Below are 22,478 nucleotides of genomic sequence, written 5' to 3'. Positions count from 1 at the left end.
CAACAAACTCCGTTCAAGATAGAGAAGGGCCAGACGGGTCATCACACAGATCTTTACCCTAGGGTCCACCTGGGCTCGCAAGAACAGTATTCATCTCCTTCAATACCTAGACGATTGGATTATTCTAGCAGACTTTAGGGAGACCCTCCTCCTCCATCGAGACCGGCTTCTTGCTTTTGGCCAAGATTTGGGGATTGTGATAAATTATGAGAAATCATCCTTGCAACCTTTTCAGGAGATGGTATATCTAGCAATAAGTATCATAACCAAACTATGCAAAGTCTTCCCGTCCGAGGAACGAGTAGAGAGAATGAAACGGTTGGCTCACCTGTTTCTTTTGCAGAATGCCTTAGCAGCAGTTCTTTGGCAAAGGCTTCTGAGGCACTAAATTTCCTTGGAGAAGCTGGTCCCAAACGGTTGGCTACGCATTCACTCTCTACAGTGGCAGCTGAAGACCTTTTGGTCTCAGCACCTTGACCCTTCAAACACCCTAGGGCTGATAGGGTCAGAGCAGAAGAGAGACCAGAGTTGGTAGGTGTAAGACACCAATCTGCTCAGGGGAGTAGAGCTTCTCTCTTCTTCCCCAGAATTGTTGCTCTTCACAGATGCATCAAAAGAAGGGTGGAAGGCTCACCTGTTGCACGTCACAGCATCCGGGCTTTGGTCTGAAGCTGAGCAGCAGTGCCACATAAACCTCCTGGGAAGGATGGCAGCCTTTCTAGTCCTCAAGCAATAGCATCAGCTCCTTACAGGGCATTCCGTGGTGCTGATGAGCGACAACACCCTGGTAGTGATATACATAATAAACAAGAAGGTACTTTTTCACATCACCTTTGCCATTTAGCTGCTGAAATCCTCAGATGGACGGAAGACAACGCGATAGCCCTATCAGCCCGTTTCATCGTGGGCAAGAAGAATGTGTTGGCGGACAATCTGGGCAGGAGTACTCAGATAGGAGGCTCCAAATAGTCTTTGAAACAACAAATAGCCAACAAAGTTTTGACCTTGTGGGGTTCACCAATAATCAACCTGTTCGCGACGTATCTAAACCAGAAGATTCCGGTATACTGCTCTCCATTACCGGATCCCCAGGCAGTTTGGAAAGATGCTTTCCAACATCGGTGGGACGGACTAGACGTCCATGCGTTCCCTCCCTTCTGCGTAGTAAGGATGCTTCTAAACATGGTCAAGGGATCGCAAGACCTCTCGATGACCCTAGTAGCTCTGTTGTGGCAACATGCATAATGGTTCCTGGACCTTCTGCATCTGCTCACAGAGGCACCGAGGGAGCTCCCTCCACTTCCCGATTTACTCTGACAATCACACGTGAAGATCTTCCATCAAGTGATTCCATTGCTTCATCTTCATGCCTGGAGGTTATCCAGCAATTCTTTGCAGAGAGGCTTTTCAAAACTGGTTGCGAAGAGAATTGCAGGATACCTCCGGGAGTCGTCTGCTACCGTATATCAGATGAAGTGTTTCGCCTTTTGTGGTTGCTGTTGTGGATGGGTTATCGCTCCTTTCAGTGCCACTATTCCAACAATAGCAGCGTTTTTGTTGTACCTCAGGCAGGAAAAACTTTGCTCGGTCTCAGCAGTGAAAGGCTATTGCTCAGCCTTATCGCTCGCTATTAGACTGAGTGGAGTTATCATTTCCTCCTCAATAGAATTATCTCTCCTCATACAGAACTTCGAGCACACCTGGCCCCAGTTGGAAGTCAGACCTCCTCCTTGGAATGTAGTGCAATTGCTACATTCTCTGAAAGGAGCTTCTTATGAACCTCACCGTCAATGGTCAGATTGTGACTTGACTTTGAAGATGGTTTTCTTGTTAATCTTGACCTCTGCAAAGAGAATTAGTGAGCTACATGGTCTGTCCAACAACATCGCCCATTCAAGGGGACATTGGTCCTGCCACCACCTTCCCCCGGAAGGCCTGCTGTAATTGCAAAGTGATGGTTTGTTAATAGTGCAGGTATGTGTCAGGTGGCTGGTTTACCCCCGCTCACCCCTCTGCTAACTAGCAAGGGTATTTACACCTTGCAAAAAGCTTTATAGCTAATTTCACCTATCGCCGAAATATATCTTCACTGTGAAGAGCTCCAGGTTTGTATAGTTAGAAAAAATACAAATTATTTTCAAATTTCTTATATTACTTTGAAAATTTGTGGATTTTTAAAGAAAATAATTATTGTTGTGATCATAAATGGTATCTTCTTAGTTGCAAAAATGATTTCCCAAAAAATTGCCTTTAATAAAATATGTAAATTTTCTTTTGAGAAGGAAGTTTTAATATTTTAGTTTTATTCGTTTTGATTTTCTATATATATTAGACGTGTTAAAGTATATTGTCATTACAGATCTAGAGGTAGTCAACAAAATGAGCCTTCCCAGGACAGCTCACAGTCTTCATATTTACATCTGATGGATTTTCCATGGATCATATGGCCAAGTCTTTGGTACACATTTCGAAATTGGATATTTGCCAACCTTATTATAAAACCATACTTGGATAAAGAATTTACTCTTTCCTCCTTCAAAAATGGATCCATTCAGGTCAGCAATAATCCATTACTTTCCCTTTCTCCATTTATTCTTACGTGGATACAAACTTCTAAGTCATTTAAATGGGTTACTCCTAGTTCTGTTTTTTACGACCAAACAATCAGAAAAGAAGAAAGGTTTCGGTCGCATCATAATAGGTTGCTAGACAACCCCACTGTTTGGGAGCGTTATGCGTTGCTGAATGGTTGTGTCACTCATCTTCTGGTTGCCCTTTCGAGAAAAGGTCTTCCCTCTTCTCTTCTACGATCACGACTTTCAACATATAAAAATTCATTTGTTCCGTAACTGACATACAAACCACGCTATTTAATAGGGGTTATTACTTTCGGCGTAGCTGAAACGACGAGCCATTAGAATTTTAACTAGGGTTTTCTACCCCACCGCTAGTTAGCGGGGGTTGGGGAGGGTAGCTTGCTACCCCCCCCCCCCTCACACACACACGTGCTTGAGCTCACTTTGCTCTCGGCTCGGGTGGTAGTTGGACTTGTCCGCTCTCACCCTCGCCTCGCTGACAACCATTAATGCCTTTTTGCTTTCTCTCCTACAGGTGGGTTTGTGAAGTTGGCTCTGCTATCATGCGCAAGTGTCCTGGATTACCCGACCGCCCTTGTGGTACGTTTATGTTGGCGGTCGAGATGGACCCTCACACCCTTTGTCCTTATTGTAGGAGCCAACCGTGTGATAGAACTAATAAGTGTGATGAGTGTAGGGAGTGGTCTACCTCCCAGTGGGAGAGGTTTTCTCGGCGACGGAAGAAGAAGTCCAGGCGGGATATTTCTCCTTCGAAGGTTTCTTTGAAAGGAGAAAATCCCAAGGACTCTTCTTCCGTTGCCCAAACCTCCTCCGAAGCTCCCGCTCAATCGGTTTCTTCCGAGAGACCGTCGAGTGGTAGCATAGACCATAGTTCTGTTTCCCGACCTCCGGGTTCGGGAGATGGCGTTGCCTCCCCTAGCGAGGCAGCTCCACCTCCTACCCCGGGGGAGGAATTAAATATTAATGTGAACACTAATGTTTTATGAATAGAACTTACCTGTCAGTTATATATACATAGCTAATTATCTCTATTTCGGCAGAATTTTTCTAAAACTAGGCAACCGCCTTGTGGTGGTTGGGTGGTAACACCCGTTAAAGGGTGGTAGGAGGAATCATTCCCGTTTTCTGTTTTTCAGTTCATCTCTGCCGGCCGGATCGACAACACGTTGGTCCGACATTAAGAGTTTTTCTTCGCTTTCCCTGCTCGGTGTACCAGTCTGCTTTTTTGGTGAAGTACTCTGATTTGGGGTTTTGGCGATCGTTGTATTTTGTTTTCTCTTAGCTTTTTTTGCTGTTTTTCATTATGAGTGAAAAGAGTCATTACCGTATCTGTGCGAATGAGGAATGTAAGGTGAGACTACCGAAAATGGCGGTAGATCCTCACACCGTTTGTTCTAATTGTAGGGGTTTTGTTTGTGCCCTTGATAATAGGTGCGGGGAATGTAAGGTTTTGGATGAGAAAGATTGGTTAATTATGAAGCGCTATGTGCGTAAGCTAGAGCTTGATAGAGTTAGGAGAGCTTCTAGGTCTAAGTCTAAGTCTGTTAGTGGTAAGGAAGACGAACTTAGCGTAGATTTATCTATTGATCCTATTATTGATTCCTCTTTGGAAGTTGATCCTTCCCTTGAGGTAGTAACTCCTGCACCTCCTACAGGTTCCGTATCTACGGATGACCCTCGGTACGCTAGCCTGGCGGCCGAGTTGAAGGCCATTAAAGAACAACTGGAGGCCTTTAAAGGTAAGGAAAGTGAAAGTGCTTGTGTTAGTGCAGTGGAGGTGGCGACTGACCGAATCTGTCATACCCCTAGGCCTAGACCTCTACCAAGCTCCCAGGACCAAGGGAGAAGGTACGTCGATGACCGAAAGGGGATGAGAGGTATGTACCCTCGGTCAGCCGTCGCCTCAGACAGTCCTGTTGTCGATTCCCAGGCTGCTCTTGACCGTCACGGGAAAGACGTGTCGGATGTGTTGTTTTCTTCTCCGAATTCGTCCAGACGTAAATGGAAGTATGCAGCTTCAAGACCTACTAAGAGGAGATGGAACCGCGACGAACGGTCTCGTTCTTTCTCTCCCGGTTCTAGCAGTTATGAACCTTGTCCGTCGGAGGATGATTTCGACTCCGTGCCTGTGAAAAGGGCGAAGCCTGCTGCCGAAGATCCTCCCCCTTCTACGAGTGTTATTCGTCAGCCCCCCCCTTCGGGTCCGCAAGACCCAGCTGATGTTGCTAAATTCTTTATGTCTGTCATGCAGGAACAACTTTTGACTTTAGTACAAGCCTTTAGCCGCCCTCACGCCCAGTCTGACAGACGTAAAGACGACTCGTTGCCGATTAAGAAGTCTGCTTCTAAGAGAGAACGGAGTTCTTCTTTAAAGAAAACTTCTCCCTCTCTACGCCAGGATGAGGAATGTGTGCTTTCGCCAGGCGATACTTCTTCGCGATACCAGGGCGATACGTTTTCTCGTTCTCGATACCGGGACGATACCTTATCGAACGACGCTGCTTCTCGTTCTCGATACCAAGACGATACCGCCTCCCGTTCGCTTCGCCACGACGATACCTCCTCTCGTTCGCTTCGCCACGACGATACCTCCTCTCGTTCGCTTCGCCACGACGATACCTCCTCTCGTTCACGACGCCACGACGATACCGACCCTAGTTCTCGACGCCACGACGATACCGCCTCTCGTTCACGACGCCACGACGATACCGCCTCTCATTCTCGCCGCCACGACGATAACGCCTCTCGCTCTCGCCGCCACGACGATACCGCCTCTCGCTCTCGACGACAGAACGACTCTGCCTCTCGTTCTCGGTCCCAGGGCGATACCACCCTGCCTCTTCGGGACGATACTGCCTCTCGTCCCAAGGATTCTTCTAGCGCGGGACTCCAGGATGCAACCCGTCTTTTGCAGGATGATGCCTTTGATTTGCCCTTGTCGGGTTCTAAGGATCCTTCTTCTCTTTCGAAGGATATTGCAGATGTGGATCAGGACCTCGAGGATGTTTCTGATGACGATGATAATCCTGCCGACGCTGTGGGAGATTACAAAGTTCTCTCTCGCTCCCTTCTTGAACTTTTTGGAGAGGAATTCCAACCTGCTGCCCCTCAATCTCCTCAGTCCCAATTTAACAGAAAGAAGGCCAAGAAACAGTCGGCCTTCATCAAGATGAAGCTGTCTATCTCCGCAAAGAAGGCTCTCACGAAGATTGATGACTGGATGATGGAGCGGAGACAAACAGTTAAGACTTCCTTCTCGTTTCCACCAGCTCGTCTTGCTTCAAGAGCGGGTATGTGGTATGCAACTGGAGAACCTTTGGGTCTGGGAGTTCCTTCCTCCTCCAAGGGTGACTTCTCTGGTTTAGTGGACTCTGCTAGAAGGCATGCTCTCAACTCAGCCAAGGTCATGTGGTCGATGTCAGAGCTGGATCATCTCGTCAAAGGTATTTTTAGAGCCTTTGAGGTTTTTAGTTTCCTAGACTGGTCGCTTGGGACTCTCGCAAGGAAAACTGAACAGATGGAAGGATCTAGGGACCTTACCAGTATTATGTCCTGTATGGATAAGGCCCTCAGAGATGGGGCGAATGAGTTGGCTGCTCTGTTCTCAGCTGGGGTCCTAAAGAAGAGAGCTCTGCTTTGCTCTTTTGCTTCTAGGTCTGTTACCAATGCACAAAAGTCTGAGCTTCTTTACGCCCCCCTCTCTCAACATCTTTTTCCCGAGTCCCTGGTTAATGACATTACGCGTTCTCTGGCCCAAAAAGCCACCCAAGACCTTTTATCTCGTTCTGCTCGTAAGCCCTTGGCAGCCCCTCCTTCTTCTTTGAAACGGGAGGAAAGGAGATTCCAGCAGCCCTTTCGGGGCAGGACTACTTCAAGACCAGATTTTAGAGGGAGAAGGCAAGATTCAGGACCAAGATCTACCAGGGGTTCTTTCAGACCTCGCTCCAGAAAATGAAGTTCGTCTCCTCCAGACAGTAGGCGCAAGACTGTCAGGTTTTTGGCAGTCTTGGAAGAGGAGAGGGGCGGACACCTGGTCCCTCTCAGTCATCAAGGAAGGATACAAGATCCCCTTTCTGAAAAAAACCTCCTCTCGCAGATGCTCCGCTGGCCTTAGTAGCCCGGTACTCAGATCCGGGGAAACAGAAGGCCATAGTAGACCTTGTCAACCAAATGCTAGACAAGGGGGCGATAGAACCGGTTCGGGATCTATCCTCCCCAGGCTTTTACAATCGCCTGTTTCTGGTCCCCAAGAACTCGGGCGGATGGAGTCCCGTCCTGGATGTCAGCGCTCTCAACGTATTTGTGGAGAAGACAAAGTTCTCCATGGAGACGACTCAGTCTGTGCTGGCGTCAGTACGTCCAGGGGATTGGATGGTGTCCCTCGACTTGCAGGACGCATATTTCCATGTCCCCATCCATCCGACTTCAAGGAAGTACCTGAGATTTGTAATGGAGGGCAAGTGCTTCCAATTCAGAGCTCTTTGCTTCGGTCTCAGCACGGCTCCTCAAGTCTTCACCAGGGTAATGGCGAATGTGTCAGGTTGGCTGCATCAGGAGGGGATAAGGATATCCTTCTATCTGGACGATTGGCTGATTCGTTCACGATCGAGGGAGAAATGTCTGGAGGATTTACGGAAGACTTTTATGATGGCTCAAGATCTAGGCCTGGTCATCAACAGGGAGAAGTCTCAGATCAGACCGAATCAGACTATTCTCTATTTGGGGATAGTTCTGAATTCAGTTCTTTTTCGGGCTTCTCCCTCTCAGGAAAGACAGACCAAGTGTCTCGTAAAAGTCAGAACTTTCCTGGACAAGAAGAGATGCACAGCGAAGGAGTGGATGAGTTTGCTGGGGACTCTATCCTCCCTCGAACAGTTTGTCTCTCTGGGGAGACTCCACCTAAGGCCTCTTCAGCACTTTCTTTCGAAGACATGGAACAGAAAGATGCAGGAAGACTCCTTTTCCTTCCCCATTCCAATAGAAGTCAAGACTCTTCTGAAGTGGTGGCTGGACCCAACCTTGTTAGGGGAAGGGATCTCCTTACACAAGAAGAACCCAGACCTAGTGTTGTTTTCAGACGCATCAGAGTCAGGCTGGGGGGCAACACTAGGAAGCAAGGAGGTCTCAGGCTATTGGGAAGGAATTCAGCTGGGATGGCACATCAACAACAAGGAGCTGATGGCCATTTTTCTGGGGCTAAAGGCCTTCAAGGACTTGGTGTCTGGGAAGATTGTGGAGGTCAACTCAGACAACACCACAGCTCTTGCTTACATCAGGAAGCAAGGAGGGACTCACTCTCTGTCTCTCTTCGAGACAGCAAGAGAGCTCCTTCTTTGGGCGAAGGAGAACAGGATAAACCTGCTGACGAGGTTTGTTCAGGGACAGAAGAATGTGAGGGCGGACATGCTCAGCAGGAAAGGGCAGGTCCTTCCCACAGAATGGACCCTCAACCAACAGGTCTGTCAGAGTCTCTGGAGGCTGTGGGGGAGACCCCTCATCGATCTTTTTGCCTCCAACTTATCCAAGAGGATCCCCATCTATTGCTCCCTAGTTCCGGACAGAGAGGCAATAGCAGTAGACGCCTTTTTGATGGATTGGACGGGTATGGACACTTATGCTTTTCCCCCGTTCAAGATCATCAATCTGGTAGTCAGGAAATTCGCCCTCCTCGATTCGGGACGGATGATCCTGATAGCTCCGTTCTGGCCGATGAGGGAATGGTTCACGGAGGTGGTGGACTTGTTGATGGACTTTCCAAGAAGCCTCCCTGCAAGTCCTAATCTGCTCAGACAACCCCACTTCGAGAGATATCATCAAAACCCCCTCGCTCTCAATCTGACTGCCTTCAGACTATCGAGAAGCTTGTCAGATCGAGAGGCTTTTCAGCGCAAGCTGCGAAAGCTATCGCCAGAGCGAGGAGGGTCTCTTCGCAGAGGGTCTACCAGTCCAAGTGGGAGACTTTTAGGGCTTGGTGTAGGAAGCACAAGATTTCCTCATCCACTACCTCTGTGAGCCAGATTGCGGATTTCTTGTTGTACCTCAGACAGGACGCTAAGCTAGCTGTGTCCACTATCAAAGGGTACAAAAGTATGCTCTCTTCCGTCTGTCGGCATAGAGGCTTGGACTTGTCTCGCGATAAGGACTTACATGACCTCTTGAAATCTTTTGAGACGACCAAGCAGACCCAGTTAAAGCCCCCTTCTTGGAACCTTGATGTGGTTCTTAAATTTCTGTGCACCAAGAGATTTGAGCCCATCTCACAGGCTCCCCTTAGGGAGGTTACCAAGAAGACCCTCTTTCTTTTGGCCTTAGCAACAGCTAAAAGAGTTAGTGAAGTCCATGCAATTGAAAAACAGGTAGGCTTCAATCTGAATGGGGCAGTTTGTGCCTTGAGATTAGACTTTCTCGCTAAGAACGAGAACCCTTCTAAGCCCTGGCCGAGGACCTTTGAGGTTCCTAACTTGACCAACCTAGTGGGTCAAGAGCAAGAGAGGCTGCTCTGTCCAGTACGAGCCCTCAAGACCTACTTGTCTCGCACGAAAAGTGTGAGAGGCTCTTCTAGCTCCCTGTGGTGTTCTGTGAAAGATCCTCAAAAGCCCCTTTCCAAGAACGCTTTGTCCTTTTTCCTGAGGGAAGTGATAAGAGAAGCGCATCTCTTGTGTGAGGAGGAACACTTCGGACGTTTAAAAGTGCAAGCTCACGAAGTGAGAGCCATTGCTACCTCGCTTGCTTACCGCAAGAACATGTCGCTCCGTCAAATTATGGATGCGACATTCTGGAGGAGCAACTCTGTGTTCGCCTCTCATTACCTCAGAGAGGTGAGGGTGGATTATGAGAAATGTTATACCTTGGGACCATACGTAGCTACGGCTTCTGTATTAGGCAAAGGAGTTACTACCTCCCCTCAACCTTAGTTTTGTTTACTTGTACATAGGTTGGTGTATTTTTTATTGGTTGTCTGAGGACTTCGACTTGTGTACAGTCACCTCAGTCTAGTTAGATAATTTTTATCTACTTTGCAAATGTTAGGTGGTTGGTTTGGTAAAGTTGCGGTTTTTTATTTTGGGCAATAGGTAGTCCTGAAATCTAGTCAGATTGTTGGTCTCACCCCGTTGACAGACTCGATTGAGTGTTTTCAGCACTGCAGGTCACATCCTGGCTGACACTCCTAAGGGAAAGCGACTCAAGAGGCAGGAACCTTTGAAGTCAGCTACCTTAGCAGGTAAGGAATCAAGGTGTTTATTTATCCTACAACGTTTTTGGTTGTTTCCCCAACGATGTTACTGTCTATCACCCTCCTCCAAGTGTGTTAATCAGCTATGTATATATAACTGCCAGGTAAGTTCTATTCATAAAAATGGAGTTTTTATGATAAAACAAAGTTTTATGAATACTTACCTGGCAGTTATATATACATTCGAAGGCCCACCCACCTCCCCTCAGGAGACAGGTCGGGCATAGATGAACTGAAGAACAGAAAACGGGAATGATTCCTCCTACCACCCTTTAACGGGTGTTACCACCCAACCACCACAAGGCGGTTGCCTAGTTTTAGAAAAATTCTGCCGAAATAGAGACCCAACGGCCCCCAGAGGGCGCATACGGTGTAAAGCTCGCCTTCCTCTTCGCCAGAGAGGCCTTCCTTCACCTCACAAGGGTGTGAGGAAGCGCCTCTTCGGTTCAACGTCATCGTTGCAGTCCGCCGCAGAGGAGTCTCGTTATCGATCTCCGACTGTTCCTGCTACAACCCTGGACCTCTCTGCGGATCGTTCGCGATCTCCTTCGGTGGAAGGTCGTCCTTACAAAGGACACGCCGACCTTCCACCCGTCAGACCTGCTGACCTGCCGTCGCCGTTCGTGGCTGCTGATGCACTGTGGGCGCCTACCAATCCTGTTTTTGTGAAACAGGCAACGGTTCCTTCGGGGAAACAAGGGCGTATACGCAAATTGGCGCATAATTCCCTTACGTGCCAGCGCTCACCTGCTGCCGACGATCCTGATAAAGCCCGTCAGTGCTCACCTGCGCCCCAGCGCTCACCGTTGGCTAATGTTCCTGCTAAAGCGCGCCAGCGCTCTCCTGATCGCCTGCGCGCCAGCGCTCAACTGTGCGCCAGCGCTCTCCGCACCAACGATCTCCTGCGCGCCCACGATCTTCCGATCTGGGCGCAGTAGGGAAGTTGAAGGCTTCCCCTACTCGTCAGCGCTCGCCAACGCGCCGTCGATCTTCACCTGCGCGCCATCCCTCGCCAGCACGCATTCTCGCCCACGAGGGTGCGCGTGCCCTGTGCACCCACGAGGATGCGCGTGCCCTGCGTGCCCACGCCCTGCGCACCCACGCCCTTCTCCCCAACCTGATGTGCGCACGCATGCGCGGCCGCACGCAAGAGATGTCTCTCCTGCGCGCGCATGCCCAACGGTATCATTGCCCGCACGGGCTCTTCATCCTGATCCTGCGCATGAACATTCACCCTCGCGCGCGCGAACGCACAATCTACCTTCTGCGCACCCTCTGGTGTCTCCGGCACGCGCTCCTATGCGCCATCGCTCGCCCGCACGCACTCTTGCCATCGCCCTTGCGCGCGCACATGCACACCAACATTCGCCCACGCCAACAGTCTCCCGCGCACGACTTCAGGTATTCCCCATCGCGCGAGCGCCAGCGCTCGCTCCCCAGCGCGATCGCCAATACCCTCCCACGCGCGGAGCTGCAGGACATCGCGCAGCAAGGTTGCCATCTCCACCTCCCCCAGTGCGCTCGCTCGCCGGCAGGGGGGAAGGTTTCAGAAAGGTCCAGGGACATTTCTTCTCCGTCTTTTTCTTTTCAGGCGAACCCCCCTTTGGAAACTCCTCCCAGGGATCGGTCGATCCCTTTCCCTCCAGAGGGAGTGTCTGACAGCGCAGCTGTCAGTCAGCAGCCTTGGTTTGGGGCACTGAGAAATTCTGTCAGGCTTCTCTTAGTAGAGCAGCGGAACCAAGGATACCTGCCCCTCAACAACCCCCAAAGGATCTTGCCCTTCAAGCAGGTTGCCCAGCAGAGATGGCTTCTTCCCCTCTACCAAGTTTCAACAACCTGAGAGGCAAGACTCTCGGCCAAATTTTGCTCTAGACGACACTCCTCCAGCCGCAAAGGTTGCGTTCGCTGAAGCTCCCACTAGGGAGAGCATATCCCCAACTTAACACCAGTAGGGAAATGCCTACAAAGCCATTAGCACAGGTGTCGGTTCTTCGGGGCCAATCCCTGGTTGGTAGAAATTCTATGTTCAGGATATCAAGTCTCATTCACAGACTATCTGCCTCTTCTGACTCAGATTCTGGCAGTCTGACCATTTTATTTGAAAGGCTCTGTACTACCTCTTACTAGAGGAAGTTGGCCAAAGAACTCGAAGAGTAAGTCTTAGATGACTCACTGGCCTTCCTCAGCAATCTATTTTTAGTGGAGTAGCTGGTGGGAGGTTGGAGACCTGTCGTGGCCTTGTCCCATTTGAATCTGTTTATTTTACAAACAAGGTTCAAAATGGAGACTGGCCACCTTGCTTCAGGCCATCAGGAAGAATGACTTCCTTCTGTCCATAGACATAAAGGATGCTTACTTTCAAGTCTCCATCCATCCTGCCTCAAGGAAGTACCAAAGGTTTCATTCTCAAAACAAGAGTCTTCCAATTCAAGGTGCTATGCTTCGGCCTGCCAACAGCTCCTCAGGTCTTTACCAGGATCTTTCCCCTTGTCTCAGCCCAGGGAGATGCCATGGGCATTTGGCTTTTGAGCTTCTCTTAGTAGAGTCCCAAACCCTGCTTATAGACACTTGGATCTCTTCCTAGACTTCTGCAAGGAGTTGGAGTCAGCTAAACTTAGAGAAGTCTAGTTTCACCTCAAACAGTCCATTTGATACCTAGGTATGGATATCAACTTGGTTCAGGCCAGAGCATTTCCATCCAGCGACAAGGTAATCAGATGTAGGAAAGTAGCAGAAACATTCTTGAAAGTGAAATCGCTTCCTGTCGGCTCTTGTCAAAAGCTCCTAGGATACCTCTCCTCATTGGAGAAGCTAGTTCCCATCGGGAGAATGCTTCTTTGCTCGGTGCAGTGGGCTCTGAAGAGCCAGTGGTCTCAAACATCCGACCATCCTGCAACGCTGGTGTTGGTAGCCTAGGAGGTTGTGACAAATCTCCAGTTGTGGCTAAGAGAGAAGAACCTGTTAGTAGGAACACCCCTCCAGTTCTCAATCCCAAAGTACCCTCCATTTTCAGATGCTTCATGCCAAGGGTGGGGCACTCACCTAGGAAGGGAGCAGATTTCTAGTCTATGATCCCAGGAAGGCAAGACCTTTCCCATCAGAGGTGAAAGCAGTGTATCTAGCATTATTCCACTTATTAGAGACTCAGAGGCCACTCCGTGGTGTTGATGAATGACAACTCCATATTAGTGAATTAAATTTACTCCCAGTTTAGGTTATAATTTTTCATTTTATAGGTCTCCACCCCTAATTGGTGCTTGTGCTCAGGGAGGCACAGGCATAATAATTCGCGAGTCTCATAGTCACCGAGTTGTCCACCTGAATTCTGTGTTGCAGGCTTGTGCAATTCAAATCTTTACTGACAAATGGATCACTGTTTGTTCACTTTACATTGATCCAGCAATAGAAAATAGACTTCAGGTTGCACATGGTAATCCTCGTCAGCTAGAATTAAATGACTTGCAGTTCTTAATAAACCAACTTCCTCAACCCTTCATATTGATGGGGGACTTTAATGCCAAGCACACCCTATGGGGAGAACAACATTGTGATCGATGGGGTTTGATAGTAGAACAACTACTTAACATGAATGACATCACTTTAATGAATGATGGTTCCCCTACAAGACATGATATTTACCAAAGTTCTGATTCAGCCTTAGACCTCACTATTTGCTCTTCATCTTTGAGGTTAGATTACCAATGGGCAGTAGACCAAAATGATCATGGCAGTGATCATTTGCCCATTCACTTGAAGTATGTAAAAAATATACCATCTCCATGTTTACCCAAATGGAAGATGGGGGAAGCTGACTGGGGATTATTTAATAAATCCATTGAAATTTATCGAAAGAGAAATGAATTCCAGAGTTCAGTACAAGCATATGAGTATTTAGTGAGCATATTGTTGTGTGGGGCCATGCTCTCCATACCTCGAAGATCAGGTAAACCTCGATGTCCTATTGTTCCCTGGTGGAATGATGCCTGTGCTTTGATGCGGAAGATAGCAAGAACTTGCTACACGAGATATCGTAGATACTTTTGTTTAGCCAATAAATTAACATACAGAAGAGCTCTTGCTAATCAAAAGAATACTTTTAAGCAGGCAAGGAGACAATCATTTATTGAGTACATAAGCGAATTGAAATATAATTCCCCTCTCTCATTAGTCTGAAATAGAATTCGAAAGTTGCAAGGGAAATTTTGTCCATCTCCCTTGCCTATATTAAAAATTGATGGTCTCTTTATATCTGATCGTGGAGAAGTAGCTGAAGCGTTTGGTAGGCATTTTTCGAATATACTGTATCTAGTGCCCTACACTACCCTGCGGCATTCGGGGATATTAGGAACAGTACTACGGTTGTTCCTCCTGTTAGTACAAATTTAGAATCTTACAATCTTCCTTTTACCATGGAAGAATTGGATAATGCAATTTCATTGTCTTCCCCAACATCTCCTGGGGAAGATGATATTTTATATTCCATGATTTTTAATCTACTGAAAAATACAAAACAATTTCTTTTAGATATTTTAGATAGTTTTTGAACTTCAGGAACTTCCCCTAAGTTTTGGAAAATATCGATAAATGTTCTTATTATAAAACCATTAAAGGATTCGTACCTCCCAAAAAATTATACTGTAGGCCAAATGCTCTTACCAGTTGTGTTAGCAAGATTAATGAGAGAATGGTCAATACTCGATTAGTGTGGTATTTGGAATCGAAGAATCTTCTATCAAACAAAGAGTTTGGTTTTAGGAAAAATAGAAATACCAATGACCCTTTGATGTTCCTCACTCGAGAAGTCTAGATTGCCTTTGCTATGCAAAATCAGACCATTGCAGTGTTCTTTGACCTAGAAAAGTTCTACGATACTGCATGGCAAAGGGGTATCCTTAAGCAACCAGTTGATTGGGGAATTGTGGGTAATATGTTTTATTGTATTAAAGATTTTTTGTCAGATAGGTACTTAACCTGTTAAGCGTCACCCACGTGATAAACCGTTCACCACGATCTACTCGGTACCGCCTTCAACTGCATATTCCGTTCATGACTTTAATTGCCTTTTTCAAGCCGTCAGTCTCGGGATATTACGTTTACTCGTATAGTAAGTATAGGATCACCACTTGGCAACACTCTCAGCATATGGGGGCTGTAAATAGAAACTTATATGATGTCTGGCAACTATTTTTCTGAAGGTAGCTTGATGTTAGAAAACTGGTTTCCTATCAGTGCGCTTCGGGCGTTCATGTGGAAGTGGTTGTTTGTTGTTCATTTTGTAATGAACGGGCTAAAGAGGAAGGTTATGTCTTTAGATGAAATAAATGATATTCTTGTTGAGGAATTTGATAATGATAACCTGTTTGATAATGAGAGCATTAGTTCTGAATCCTCCAGTGATGAGTATATTGAAGAAACAAAGTTTTCTTTCGATGCCGAAAGCGAAAATGACTTCTCATTACCGAATGATTGGACAACGAGATTTCACAAAACTATATAGGAAAGGAAACGCAGAGAGAGAGAGAGAGAGAGAGAATAAAGTGGATAAATAATGTACAAATGTATGACGAACATATTTGAAAACTATACAGGAAACGATATGGAGAGAGAGAGAGAGAGAGAGAGAGAGAGAGAGAGAGAGAGAGAGAGAGAGAGAGAGAGAGAGAGAGAGAGAGAGAGAGAGACTTATCCCTTTGCTTTTGTTGCTTATCCAGGCGTAAGATTTACGATTGAAGATATAAAGAACCCATTAGAATATTCAGTATTATGTAGCCATTTGAAATGAAATAATAGTAGTATTAATTGTTTTTTTTTACTCTACCATTTAATTAATATCCCTACTTTTAGCTATAAATACGAATTATAAGCATAAAGAAATGATATTAACTTTGAAAAATTATCAATAGTGAGATGACCGCTCAGGGCAAAAAAAGCGTGACGGTACGTTAGCGGCAACCTGGTCTAGGGGGGACGCTTAACAGGTTAAAGTGAGAGTTGACTCGCTTATTTCATCAGCTTACCCTCAAGAAGAAGGATTACCTCAGGGAGGCGTTCTTAGTCCAACACTTTTCAATGTAGCTATTAACGGTCTACTTGAACAAGTTCCTGTTGGGGTGCATGGTCTGGCTTTTGCTGATGACTATGCAGTAGTGTGTAGTAAATCATCAGCTGTTGAAGCATGTCATAAAATCCAGACTGCTATTAATGCTGCTACATCTTAGCCCAGTGCTAGATGGTTCAAATTTTCTCCAGAAAAAAACCAAAGCCATACGTTTTTGTCGACTGAGAAGAATGGAAGAGATTCCTACGTTGTTTTTATAGGATTCCATTTTACCACACGAAGATAGCATAAAGTACCTTGGTGTTTTATTTGATAAGAAATTAACTTTCTCAACATATTAATGAGGTGGTATGTAATGAGAAACTTAGACTTAACATCCTTAAAGTTGTGTCTGCTTTCAACTGGGGAGCTGATAGGACATGTCTGTTGAGGATATACCAGGCATTGTGCCTAATTAAAATAGATTATGGTTGTCAGATATATGGATCTGCATGCAAAACCACTTTAGAAAAACTTAATGTGGTTCATAACATGGCATTAAGAATTTATACAGGTGCATATAGGACATCACCTGTAGATAGTTTATATGTGGATTCAGGGATTCCTCCCCTTTTTATTCGTCGGGAAGAGTTGGGTTTGAGGTATATATCTCGTGTTCTTGCCTCGAAACTCAACCCAAATTTTAAGTTCGTAAAGCAACCTGTTGATAGAGCACCAACTAGGACTAGGTTGCCCAAACTACTAGAAGTAAGACTAGAAGCCTCAGCTATTGACGTGTGATTACTTCCCCCTGCAGTGGCTAAAATTACCTTTTCAAAGTATTCTCCTTGGAGTAGGCCTAAGATGGAAATTTGTCCAGTTATGGATAGTAAAAGGAACAGCTCAGATGAACAGTTAAAGGCTAGTTTCCTATCTCATGCTTCTGAGCATGATAATGCTTATCACATTTATACAGATGGTTCCAAGAGTTCTGATGGTGTGGGTTGCTCTATAGTGACAACTGAAAATATAATTAAAATAAGGCTTCCGTCAAGTTCCTCTATTTTTACGGCAGAACTGTTGGCAGTTTTGACTTCTTTGAAATTAATATTTTATAATAATTTTTCTAATACAATTTTTACCATTTTTACCGACTCATTGAATGTTTTATTAGCATTAGAAGTTTAGTCTCTTGTCATCATTTGGTGCAAGAGATGCAGGATTGGTTTTATATTTTAGTAAATAGAAAGCATTTTACGATTAAGTTTTGCTGGGTTCCGTCCCATGTTGAAATTGTAGGAAATGAGCGAGCCAACGTTGCAGTTAAGGCTGCAACTAGGCTTAATCTCATTTCCAGCATGTGTGTCCCAGTTTTCAATTTTAAAAGTAGTATTAAGTTTTATTATAGAGACCAGTGGCAGGCCCACTGGTCTAATTTAAATAATAATTTTAAATTAAAGTCAATTAGGCCTTCTGTCCAACCATGGTCGCATTTACAGGTGGACAGAAGATCTAATATTGTTTTAACACATTTACGTATAAGGCACACACATTATACTCATAGATATCTGATGGCAGGTGGGGCGGATAGGCAGACTCCTCGCTGCTCTGCTTGCCAAGTAGATATAACCGTTGAACATATTTCAGTGTCTTGTGCTGTTTTTAGATGTCAACGTAGAAAAAATCATTTAATCAATATGTCCCTTGGGGAAATTTTAGGTGAGAGTGCTCCACTGGAGCATTTTGTTCAGTTTTTAAAAGAAATTGGTATTTTTTGTGAGTTATAGATCTATGGTTTTATTGCGATTTTAAATTTTGACCTGTTGTATAGATTGAATTTAATTATGTTTTACTTTTATTTATATACTTATATTCTATACTAAAAGATATATATGCGCTGAATGGCCTTGCGGCTCAGGCGTTTGGCTTCGGGCTAAAAATTTCATAAATCAAAAAATCAAATCAAATCTTCGTATTACTGGTCAAGTAAGATAGATATAGAATCTTATAGTAATAAATGAACTGAATTAATCACATACATTGTATGCATTTAAAAGTCATTAAAATATGGGAAAATCTTATGGTAGTACTTAAACAGAAATTGTAAAGCTGGTAACTCAGGGATTCTTAGGTACTCTACATATATGCAGGACTAATTCTCTGAGAAATATGGAGAGCATAAATGTGGACCAGTTAAAAGTGAGGGGTTTGTTATGAAACTACATTGTTTTATTTGCTACATTTAGCATGCAAAATAACTTAAGGAAAAATAATGAAATGTTGAATAGTAAAAAATATAGTTTATATATCATTACTGTACTTATTTTCCAGGCTGTAGTTCATGTCTCCCAGGAGCTTTCAAAAGGAAATTTTAATGCACTCGAAGGTTTCCTTACTAAACCGAGTATTGAAGAAGCACAGAGAAATTATGCTCTTTTATCTCTGAAACAAAGACTTGATCTTGCTGTGGAAGCTGAAGACATATTTTTCTGTTTTCCATACCAGATTGGAATGATATTCACCAAAGAAGGTATGCAATATGCTAGTTTTTGTTTTCTAATGTAAAATAGGGTAAATGAAATTGTTCTTTGGTATACTGTATAAGTGTTTCTAGCAAGACTACTGTATACTGTAGTCTATTACTCATTAGCCCAATGAATTTACCTGAAGTTTATTTGCTGTTTCTCTTATGGAAGGAACAGATTTGGCCACCTATTTTAAAAGAAAGATTCCTAAGATATCCCTTCTCTGTATAATATTCCCATTTTTCCTATTGCTTCCGAATGTTGGAAAATCTGCTGAACATTTTGTTCCCTTAGTTCTAGCTGGTCATTTTCCTGCGGTTGGCTTCAGCATTCAGACCTGCAATACTTTGTTTGTTTCTTTAGTTTTTTGTTTTCCTTTATGCTTATTGTTTGGTTTTACTGAGGTTTGTGCAGGATAGTAAGCCAGTCTCTTATTTGTTATAGCTCAGGTTTGCCCGGAGTGCAAAGTTAGAACGTTCTACAAGAGGTCCGCACTCCACACATGTTGCACTATCTTCTGTGGAAAGTCTTCAGTAGTTGATGATTTTTAGGAGTGCACTTGTCCTTGCTGCAGCAAATGCAGACACATTTAAGGAATGAAGAATTGAAGAATTAGGATATAGATGCTAAGCATAAAAAGAGGGTGTGTAATGCATTTTCTAGTGCTGAGAGATCTAGTGATCCTTTGAAATCATCTGGGTCATTTCTTTATGGACACAAAGAGCTAGTAAGTTAGCAGTGTCTAATTTAGATCCTTCTTTGATGGTATCAGTGGATAGTTTAAAGGAGATGAGAAATTATATGACCTGTTTGCTAGAGGATATTTTAGGTAGTTTTATGCACTGGCCCAGGGTAGAGTTGTTTTACAGGATTTATTGGTAGCAATACAGTAGTGATTTAATACATATCAACTCTGGTGGTCCGATGACGCAATGACACGTGAAAAAGGGATTTTGACGAAGGAAAAATCTATTATTGGGCTCGACCTGTGTCGCTCCGTGAAATGCTCTTCTAGCACCATTTCTAAGGCATAGTTATTGCTGAATATACCAGAGAAAAAGAGATACATGGAATGCCAGGAATAAACCTAGCTCGCTCACTCTTTGAGTGTTGGTATAGAAAACTGGGGCGTGATTGAACCACGACCATAGATCCCTCACGAATTAGACCTCTCCTTCATCAACATACCCCCTCTCTACCCCTACACCTCCCCACCCCCCCATCCTCATTCCTCCTCAGCACTTGCGTTGGTCAGACATGTTTTGTTTTGCTCATGTGCTTTGTGTTTTTTGGAAGATGTCCGTTTTAGAGATCCCTGCTTCCAAGTTGAGTATTATATTTGTCTGTTTGGGATTTCTAGGTAGCGACACTTTTTATTCTTAACCATGTATGGTTTTTTGTGAAAATATTTTTTGCCCTAAGTGATCCGATAATGCGAATTACAGCGTCATATGTAACTTATTTTTTGGGGAAATACTCGCGTCACTCAAGAAAACGAAACTCACGCCAGTAGAGGGCAGATAGTTGAGGGACATGTGGAACCTAAAAGAAAACGGGTAGTAGCAACACATGCGTGGCAAGCCTATGATAATCTCTGATGTGACCTATTTTTTTTCAGTGCACATTTTGCATCTTGTTTTGCCGTAATATATCCTGAAATTATGGTTAATTTTATTTCCACTGCGTTATTGATTATTAGAAGACGTTGCACAGTAAATATAAAGATGATAAAATAAATTAATTTCGTGAGGTCTATGAGAAAATTACCCCATTTGCCTGGTCTTTGTTTCCCATGTGACTTACTTTTGTGTTTGACTTTTTGTACATATGCTTATATTTCTTGCTTATATATATTTGTATTTTGTGTTTGCTGGCATGCACAGTCATTGTAAGAACTCTGATAGTGAATGATTTTTTGTTTTACGGGAAATAAAATATTTTTATGTGCTTTGTTCCCCATGGATGCTTTGTAGCTTTGCTTTTTATGATACGCCAAATTAGGTTCTAGGTGAGTTTGTGCATATGTAAATAACTGCAATATACATGTCTCACACATGATTAGGAAGCCCATTCTTCGTTCTTTTATATGGTATATAAAACAACATGAGTGTTAACGCTTGTATGCAAAAAATTTTATCGTAAAAACACCACCAAAATTGCAAAACTTACTCCATTTTCTAACAGTAATTGCTCAATATTTTTCTAACAATACATATATTTTTTATTTTCATTTTATTGGAAATTTAATTGGTTTACGTTGGTTTCTTTAATTTTTCCGTATCTATTTTTTACATTATATCTATGAAAAACGTCAACATAAGTAGGTCGGACAATCTGAAATTTTCTCTCCCCCCAAAAAAGGATTTTATATTCATTTACACCTCACTTACTAAAACATTTATTGGAAAGAGGTTGCATCCACATGAAAGATCTACAATTCTACAAAATTTGCGTACAGTATTAGAAAAAAAAATCCTCAAATATAATTATTGTATTTTTCATGAAATTCTAAAAAAATGTTTGCAATTGTTTTTTTCTCAAAAATTTCAGGTTCAACACACATTTTTTATTATTTTTTAGCATTCTAGTTATGTTTTTTTTTTTTTTTACCTTAGTACAAATTTCAATCTTTTGCCAATATAATACAACAAACCAGAAGCCTCTATTTGTTATAGTTTGGATATACCGATTTAAAAAATAAACTCCAGTTTGCGGTCATCATTTTTCGGTGAAGCCCATATGCGCTGTGTCTCACCCAGACTTTTGTAAGAGCATAATCGTCAGAGGGATAAGAGTCCTTCAGACTAGGGAGTTTTGGGTTGTACTTCCCAGATTAGTGTTAAAAAAATCAAGTGTTTTAAATGTGCCTCTCCAATTAGTTTGCAAATTTACCCTGTTAGATTGGGAGAACAAAGACCTGGGTAATGCATTCATGTATTCAGCCTCATTACCACAGAAAATGGCTTACATGGTGAATTTTCCAGCTAATTTTATCTTAGGGTAAGGGACTACACTTTTTCATGGAAGTCATGCTGTCAACATCCTTTATTACCTTCCAAATATATAGGCATTCAAACTCTTTTCTGCACATGCTGGTAATCAATGATTCATGGAATTATTATCTGGGAGACCCAGGCAGTACTGACGCAGCTGAATAAGTCATATTACGTGGAAGTAAATGACATGCTATATCATTTTTCTGAGGCCTCTCAAGAGATGGTGAATGTCAATATATGGTAGAGGCTAACCAATTATATATGACCACTGTAAATGCCTCCCCATCAGTGGCGTAGGTCATGAAAGCCAGGCCTAGAGTAGCAAATGGCAGTAATGGGAATGTCGGGCAGACCCAGACTGTCTTCCATCCTGGATTGGTAGTTGCTGCTCGTGGGAGTCGGAGCTATGTGTTTCCCAGAAAAGTTAGGTTGACAGACTCGGTCGAGGAAATGAGTGGCGAGAATACTAATGGGATTGTGCTTTAAGAACAGGGTCTTGATTATGAGGAAGAAGAGAAATCAGAATCCCCATTTTATTCTATTATGATGAAAATAGAAAAGTTTCTTCATAGAATGAGAAAAGACCTGGCTAAGACCCTAAGCTCCTCAGTGGCAGATTGGATAGCCTCGGCTAAAACAGTCTTTTTTCCTGTTATTTTAGAGACAATTAGGAATAAAGGAAATTGTATACTTGTGGAGGCCAATACAAAATCTCATTTATCATTCTCTCCTCTTTTTTTAGCTATCCTCCTGAAGGCAAAGAGGAAAATCTCCCTACTATGGGTATGGATTCTACCCAGGATGCATATCTATATTTGGTTGTAAACCCCTTCCACAGGGGACTAGTCTCAGAAGGTAAAGTTTCTTGGTTAAGGAGAAAGTTCAGGACCTTAGTCAATGGTCCTGGGTTGTTGGTTAGCCGGGGCACCAGCCCACTGAGATACTACTCCTTGAGAGTTATTGGGTCCTTTGACTGGCTAGATAGTACTAAATTGCATCCCTCTGTGGTTATGATTTGTTTTTGCTTACACATACACTGAATAGTCTGGCCTATTATTTACACCTCATATACCTGACAACACTAAGATA

At 43.9% G+C, this 22,478-nt stretch overlaps 1 protein-coding gene across 1 annotated transcript in view; it reads left to right on the top strand.

The window, feature by feature from the left end:
* LOC137631181 (m-AAA protease-interacting protein 1, mitochondrial) overlaps nt 1-22,478 on the top strand; it is a 52,708-nt gene that overhangs the window by 6,277 nt on the left and 23,953 nt on the right. Inside the window, exons 2-3 of the mRNA XM_068362908.1 lie at nt 2,360-2,555; nt 18,200-18,398. Of these exons, the coding sequence (XP_068219009.1) occupies nt 2,360-2,555; nt 18,200-18,398 (395 nt within the window). The remainder of the gene's footprint in view (nt 1-2,359; nt 2,556-18,199; nt 18,399-22,478) is intronic.

Source organism: Palaemon carinicauda, chromosome 39, assembly GCF_036898095.1.
Source record: "Palaemon carinicauda isolate YSFRI2023 chromosome 39, ASM3689809v2, whole genome shotgun sequence".
Classification (NCBI taxonomy): domain Eukaryota; kingdom Metazoa; phylum Arthropoda; class Malacostraca; order Decapoda; family Palaemonidae; genus Palaemon; species Palaemon carinicauda.
This window is presented reverse-complemented; position numbering and strand designations above follow the sequence as displayed.